Below are 8,413 nucleotides of genomic sequence, written 5' to 3'. Positions count from 1 at the left end.
AAACAGTCAGCATAAGAAGATTTAGCATGCAAGGATTTTATTAGGGGAAAAGCTAATGAGAGGCAATGGAGAGCAAGCTGGAGAATGTTGGAAGAGCCGTCGGATCATGATACACTCTGACGTCAAGTGACGGAGAGAGAGAATGATGGCAGCATCCTAGATCACTATGCAGTTTACGAATGCTCAGGAAGGCCTTCAGAAAGTCCTCAAGTCAAAGTCTACAGTCAGAGGAGTTTCTCTTCTTCCAGGAACAAGCCTGTTTTAGTACCCACGCAGTGCTAACCACTGGCTAGCAAGTGCGGCCTGGGAGTAAGAGGGGCAATGGTGGCAGAGCGCAGTGGCTGAGGCCCTTTGGTTTACTCAATCATTCTCCTTCTCTACAAAGTGCACTCTCCTGGTCATCACATCAACCTTGCAGGTTTATTGTGAAATTAGAAATAATGTAGGTAAATTGCCTAAGAAGGTGTGCTTGACATATAACACATACTTAATAAAGAGTTGCTATTGTCATATCTCATTTTCGAACTTATTATCATAATAACTCTGTGATATTCATAAGATATGTATTCTTTCATTTTTGCAAAACTTCTTCCTATTAGATATTTGTATTAGTTTGCTAAGGCTGCCGTTACAAAGTACCACAGACTGGGGGGCTTAAACAACAGAAATTTGTTTCCTCACAGTTCTGGAGGCTGGAAGTCTAAGATCAAAGTGTCAGCAGAGTTGGTTTCTTCTGAGGCCCATTTCCTTGGTTCGTAGGTGGCCATCTTTTCCTTGTGTCTTCACATGGCCTTCCCTCTGTATGTATGTCTGTGTCCAAATTTCTTTCTTTTAAAGAAACCAGTTATATTGGAGTTGGGTCCACCCTAATAAGCACATTTTAACTTATCTCTTTTAAGACCAAGTCTCCAAATATAGTCCCATATGAGGTACTGGGAGTTAGGACTTCAACATATGAATTTTGGCGGACACAATTCGGCCATAACAGTGTGGTTAGCCATACATTACAGATAAGAAAACTGAGATTAGAGGTGTCAAATAAGATGCCCTGATTACACTTGTAATGAAAAGCAGAACTGGGATCTCTGTGATTCCAAGCAAAGTCCGTTCTCTTTCTATGAAAGTATGTTATGTACCTGACCCTTGTATGTACTGGGGTCTTTCAGGTAGAGGGTAAAAAGGGAAGATGACTCAGCCTACTGGATGTGGACCCGATATCGACAAAGTAAGAGAAGCCCTTGAAGTAAGCTCCACACATCTTTGGACTAGAGGTTCACAGTCAAGGGTGATTTTGCCCCCTTGAGGGATATACAGCATCTTCTGGCTACATTTTTGGTTGTCACAGCTGAGGGTGTGCTGCTGGCACCTCGTGGGTAGATGTCAGGAATGCTGCTAAATATCCTGCAGTGCACAGGAAAGCCTCCTACAACCATGAATGATCTGGCCCCAAACGTCAACAGCTGTGACGTTGAGAAGCCCTACATCAGAGTAAGGCGATTTGGTCATTAAATCAGGACTAAAGGGATGGGAAATTACATAGGCCTCTTTTGAAAAGGTAGGGTTCTGTCATGACCATTTCGGGGCGTGATGCATCTTTCTTTCCCCAGACCAGCCTGGCTGGTATAGCCATGGTGGCAGCAGCGCAAAAATGGGACCTACATGCTTCAAACTTAATTCTGGTTTTATACAAATGTCCTGTGCCTCTCACACCTGATCCTTCTAGATAAAAAGTTTGGGTGAGAGTAGGGAATGAACGGAAAAAGGGGCAACATTATAGTTACCACAAAGGGGCACTCAGGTATTGTGGAGGCGGAGGAAGAGCAACAACCCACAACCCAGGGTTGCACAGGGGAGGAAGGGGCATTAAGGACCCATGTATTTCAGAGCTGCCTCTGGAGACTTCCTCCCCAAGGGAAACATTCTGGTGCAGCTCCCTCAAACTCTTGCAGGCGTCTTCAGTTTAACTGACTGATGGGTCTGCCAGCCCCAGCTAAGCAGCTCTGACCACCCTTCCCCTTAACCTTACTGATAGATCTATCAGGAGAAGCAGGGGATGATCACACACACCCCTCTGCATGTCATTTGACTCCTAATCTCAGTCATTCCATGGGGTGGACTAAGGTCATGCCACCATGCTGGTGGCATGGACAAACAAGAAAATTGGATTGACTGCACTTAGCAAACCCTCCAAAACAAGGACTAGGCTGTTTTTGTGACTGAACTGGGAACTTGAAGGCTGACCTGCTAGCATCCTCAAACTGTGTTCCCTGACTGGTGTTGGGACCACCTGACAGGCCTGCCAGTTGTAAAGATTTTCTTTCCATGGGCTCCATTTGTGGTCTTGCGATTGTACTTCCTGGGTGGGAGCCACGCATTAACATGTCTCTCTCCTGAAAACACGAACTTGCACCTCCGGGTGGTAAGCTTCCAGCATCCTGGATCCTCCAACACCCCAAAGAGAAGGGCTTAACTCTGAGGCAACAACATCCATAACAGGGCCTTCAGCTTTGCCTGTTATCTCAGGGGCTGTAGCGCAAGGACATTCAGGCTGTTATCTAGGGACACATTCTAGTTGACTACCTGCTTGCTGGGATGGGACAAGGGGAACAGGGCTCAGTGACTCCTGCCTCTTTTACAAATCTTCGATGCCCTCCCCATCTTCTCTCCTACTTTTCTAATTTCAATCCCATCCTTCACTCCTGACATCTCTCACTCTTTGGTTAACACCTCACACATCACTCCACCCAACTGTCTTCACTGCTATGAAGGTTTATTTTTCTGTCTACTTTTATGCTCTTTATTTCAGTTGTTTCTCAGCAAGGCACGATACATATACATAGACTTGTCTGCCAACCAGAACTGAACTCATTAGCTTTTAATGTATCATGTTGCTATCAATTTGATCAAGAATATAGGATTATTGATTTATGAGCATAACTTGTGATATAAGGGCTTATACCTGGCTTTATCCTCCATCTTCTTGGAAATTATTATACTGCTCCTGATGATGATAATGAGTTTTGAAAGTTATTTATTGAGTACTAAATATGTTCTGAGTAATTTATATAGTTTCTAATTTTTTAAGACAAGATGCAGAGATTGTGGCTAAAGGAGAAAATAAGTAAATTGCCTAAGGTCACGGAACTGGTAAGCATTGGAGCCTGCATTGTCATCAAGGGCTGTCTCAATATGAGGCTTTTGCTTTATTTGTTATATCACCCTCCCTTTGTTGGTGTGTTTAGAAAGTCACTAAGCCATAAAGGTGACTGGAAGTCACGTGTTTAAAGCAGAAACCTTGACAAATCCAGGGCACCTCTTCAAAAATGCTCACCTGAATTTTGTTGTAAGAACAAGGCCATTCTAAACTGTTTCTTCTTTTCATAAATAATCCACTTAAGGGTACTTTTAAAATTACTTCTTAACAACTTAAAGATGAAAGTAAACATTTTTGACATGTATCTTCTCACACACACTTTCTACAGAGACTGAACATTTTGGTCAATTTTTCACTCAGTGTGCAGACAGTAAGGATTGCTCATCTGTGTTTTGTTGCCCTCTTAAATGTTCCCTTAATAGTAGGTTATGCCATCTGATGGGCAACCTGCCTTTGCACCATTTTGCTTGTCGTGTTGTTTCCCTAACGTTAGGTTGCTGAGACTAGAAAAGGGCTCACGGAGGTTACACAGCTCAGCTCAAGAGAATGCCTGTCCTTTTTTCTTTTGTTTTGTTTTTCTTTCCTTTTTTCCTTGTTTTTATTTTTACCTTTTATTAACTTCTCATTACACCTATGCCCTCCCTCGTCTTTCCTTACACACTCACTGGGGACAATACAACAAGAAATGCAAATATTCATTTTTTTTTTCTCCTAGTGTCCATTTTTTATGGCTGATTAAAACTAGCTGAAGAGAAGAGAATAAGCAGAGAGAGCACCAAAGATTTGTTTTTCTCTGTCTGGTTGTAAATATCTGTTCTGCTAAGGAACTGGAGCTACTACCACCAAAACAAAGAGTTAAGTATATTTTTTCAGATAAAACTCTGCGTGTGCATGTAAATGTGTGTACTATAGATAACATTCCCCTGTCACGTCCTCAGTAATGTCTGATTATATCTCCTGAGGTCATGTCCACACTTTAGCAGACTTTATATTTGATGATGAAATGATTATTTGTTGTTTTAGGAATACACTCTTTTTGTAGCTCTAACACAACAATCTCTCAGTTTTGCATAAGATGTGTCTCCTATGGCATAATAGTACATTTTAAATGGTCTCTTTTATTTTTGGAATTACAGGGTCACTTTTTAATTCCTGAATTGTATAGCTCAGCATAAATATCAGCAAATGGTACAAAACAAGTGGTATTTTTAATACAAGAGAAATATCTGTCTTCTGGAAAACTATACTTCATATCTACACAGACAGTCCATCTTGTTCAAACCATGGTCATAATTAAAATTAACTCTAAAATCTTCAAGTAGGAGAAACTGCTTTAATTTAAGCAATTCCAGCAAAAATGGACCCAGTTAACTTCCTCCTCTAAAAATAAAACCACTTAATTCTTTGTTACAACTTATTATTAGAAATTCACTTGCATTCACTCTTTAATAAAGCACCTTTCATATTACTCCTGTTTGTTTATAGAAAAAAACTTCATGTACTGTGTGTGTACTTTGACACTTAAGTAACTTTTTCTTAAAAAACTGTCCAAAATGGTTTCTACATATCAAGTGCCACTTCATTCAGCACTATTTTTTGTAAATTGTTAGTCTCTGTAAATTACACTTTAAAAGTTACCCACTGCTCTGAAGACAGACACAACTTTATTAATGAATCAGGAAATGACTTCCAAGTATCTTTCACAATTTAGGCAGTTGAAAGTATTCTTTTCTACCCACTCCCAAGATCTTAGAGAACACTATTTTAGAATACTACTGGACTGATTCTTCACATCTCATCTAAACAAACAAAAAATTATGCTAAGAACAGCACATTTTGAATCCAGCTTCCTTTTTTGTTCATGAAAATACATAACAAAAGTTACTTCCCTCTAATATTACTCATAAGGGTGAATTTTTGTCGAATCTTCACAGAAATGTGAATAGCTTAACTTTATTTTTTATTACAGTTGACTTTGCTTTCCACATAAACATGAACGTAAATTTTTATTTCAAAGAAGGCAACTGAAAGAAGAAAACCATAGCCAGAAACACTGGGCAAATAATGTTATACTGTTAACAGTTGTTTCTAATATATAACCCTGAAACAGAACTACATTAATATTACATTATCAACCTGTTTTCTCCCCTCAAACAAGACTTTTTTTCTTGCTAAGAAGTTATCGCTCAGGTTCTGGTTAGCTTTTTTCTTTTCTGTCTTTTTTTTAATTCTAGGAAGTTTGGTTTTTACAGAAATAAATTCTCCTAGATGGTAACACTGAGCATCTTTGCTACTTATTGAAAAAGTGACCCTGTAATTCCAAAAATAAAAGAGACCATTTAAAATGTACTATTATGCCATAGGAGACACATCTTATGTAAAACTGAGAGATTGTTGTGTTAGAGCTACAAAAAGAGTGTATTCCTAAAACAACAAATAATCATTTCATCATTCAGTAAGTTCACATGAGAAAGATTTGGATTCAGATGTTTCAGCTAATGTTACAGAATTTTATTAATGCTTTGATGCGTACAGAATTTTAGTAATGTAGGGTTTAGTAATGTTGAGGGTTTTCCCTTAAGACTTTATGAGGTAGATGTAGTTTTTTCCTGGGGGGCGGGGTTTCACCTCCTTTATCTTCTTCGTTGTCATCTGAATAATCCTCTAAGTCCACCATGCTGCTATCGTTTGGGTTACCTGCTAAACTAGCATCACTAGCAGAATGGAATGAAGTAAATTCGAAGCCACCCAAAGATGTTTTGGGGGGAAGATCTACCTTGTCTTCATTTTCTTTTGCTTTTTTAGTCTCCACAAATTTATCATAATGATCTTAAAAATCACTTTCTGATGATGGCATACCTGCTTTTCCTTCCTCTAAATTTTCTTTAAAACTCATTTCTTCCTTCTCGTTCAAGACACTGACGCCTCTGTGAAATACCTTACTATATGGTACAGGATACAACATCTTCCACAGTTCATTCTGCTTCTTTTTCTCTTGTTCATATTTAGTCTTCAATCCTTTGAATGTCTGAACATATTCAATTGACTCAAGTGTTTCATAAAACTCTTCAACTATATGTGCAACAAGAGACTTGATATTTTCCTCTTTTATGTATTCAAACAGCTCAATAATAGCTGAATTCAACATATTGTTCCGAGTTCCATTAGCCAGAAGGGCATTTACAACTGGCTTAAAAAGTTTTCCCTCGATGATGTAAAAATTATAAAGTTCATCTTTAAGGCCAATCATCCTTCTCATAAAGCGAACAGCACACAAGACCAGGAAAGTGTGCTTTGAATTCATCAAGATCAAGACTCTTCTTAGCAAGTCTTTTCTCAAAATATAGGTTTTTATGTAATATGTGTGATGTTGCACACAAAATGTGAGCAGCTCTAAAATTAAGGCAAGCAGCTGTGCTGCTTGGTAATTATTGAGGCAATTTTTGTTGTTTTTGTCAGATCCAACTATATTATCCTCTTCACATATATCTTCTGAAGTAGTTGACAAAAGTGGTGCTATGACATTATGTATACAATGTCTATAGAAGAAATTTAGAAATTCATTTATTTTAAATTTTCTATGCTTTGCCAGCACGTTGCCTGGATCAAGTAGAGCACAAAGAAGTTCCGTTAAATGAGCAGCACCTCCTAGCTCAGGGTCAGTATCACAGATCATTTGTTCAATTATTAAATTAATGAAAAGTTTGCCATCTTCACTTTGATGGGCTTCTTCCATCATAAATCTTTGGACCATGGATGAAGTATACTTCACTAGATCAGCAAGTATATCAGTAGCAACTGACCTTATTCGCAAATCATCCATGCCCATTACAATTTTAAGAGCAGGAAGAATTCCCAATTCTGTCAGTACTGTGAATAGTTCACACTTTCTTTCAGGACATAATGGCTGAGAAAATTCACAGAATTCCTTTAAAAAAAATACCAGGTCACTCCGTTTATCATCATCTGTGGTCTTATCCCTTATCTGTGCAAAAACTTCAGCCAAATACTCGTATTTTTCCAGAAACATGTGGACTAGGTCAAGTTTGTTAAAAACAATAAAACATGAAAGCCTAGAAAGAACATTGTCTTGAAACTTGGATGCTGTCGGCAAAAGGATGTCGTGAATGTACTGTACCCTGTATGTCTGATGTACTTTTTGTCGAAGTTCACAGTCCGTTATTGGTATAACTTCCCTGAACTTTGCAATTTGGGTTAAGAATTCCCTATGCCTTTTTGGCTGAGCCAAAGCAGGGTCATATTCAAGGCATCCCACCACATCCATGATACACTCATCAGAAAACAGGATCTCAAACAAAGATGTCTTGTTGAGGAATAAGATTCCTTTAATAATTTCATGCAAAAGGTATAAGCCTTCAGTATCCTCTAGGTTCTCAAAAATGTGGAACAACTGCAGTAGTGTTTTAATATAGTCCTTCTTTTCGAAGACCACAGCCAGCCTTTCTTTATTCATAGGTGAGTTGAGACCCAAGGTAACTAAGTTAGCAACCTGTACAAGTTTACTGAGTTGGCAGTTTGACGGGTTGAGCAGTTCACCGGTTTTTGGCGAGTCATCACACTCTTTGTCTTCTGATTCATCCACGATGTCATGTATCGCTTCGACACATGGGACTTTACCTTGAACCTGGCAAATGGCTTTCCAGACCTCATGACAACTTGCCGTGTCCTGGAAATGTATCCTTATACCATGGTTCCCAGCCTCAAACCAAGTAATTAACGTTTCTTCTTTCTGATAGTGTGTGTCTGGATTTATCTTTGACTCCAAGATCAGTGAGCCGTCGGACTCGGATCTAACTTGCAGAAACACGGCCTGGGACCCCTCCACATAAGTGAGTGAGATGTGCCCTGTGCCCAGAATGACCCATTGTTGGTCATCAATCCAGGTATATAATTTTACATAGCACTGGTTGTCCACCGTGGCGACCTCGGGTCTCATCACTCCAGCCCTGGTCTCGGCGCGGGTCCCCGCTTCTGCCATGCCCCGACTCAACGACGGCTGGCTCTGTGGTGGCAGCACAGTAGTTGAGGTGGCTAGTGGGGAAAATAGTAATAGAACATGGTGGATAAATAGTGGCCACAGGGACCCCGGCAGCTCCTCAGCTCCTCCTGTTTCCCCGGAGTCCCACTACTCACTCACATCCCTGGAGCCCCTCCTTCCGTGTTGCGATTGAAGCAGTGAGTCACTGAGCCTGCTCGCGGTTGTCTAGGAAAGCCTCTATTATGTCAAGATTCTTATGA

At 39.7% G+C, this 8,413-nt stretch overlaps 1 protein-coding gene across 1 annotated transcript; it reads right to left on the bottom strand.

Annotated features, from left to right (window-relative positions):
• Nucleotides 1–1,265: 1,265 nt before the first annotated feature.
• On the bottom strand, nt 1,266–8,153 carry LOC308609475 (serine/threonine-protein phosphatase 4 regulatory subunit 3B-like; the record flags this gene model as incomplete). The annotated part of the gene is given in 4 exon segments (XM_081223124.1): nt 1,266–1,478; nt 2,405–2,526; nt 5,783–5,984; nt 5,988–8,153. Coding segments are annotated over 4 exon segments (2,703 nt in total).
• Nucleotides 8,154–8,413: the final 260 nt, after the last annotated feature.

The sequence above is a fragment of the Mesoplodon bidens genome, assembly GCF_964165515.1.
Source record: "Mesoplodon bidens genome assembly, chromosome: X".
NCBI classification, from domain to species: domain Eukaryota; kingdom Metazoa; phylum Chordata; class Mammalia; order Artiodactyla; family Ziphiidae; genus Mesoplodon; species Mesoplodon bidens.
This window is presented reverse-complemented; position numbering and strand designations above follow the sequence as displayed.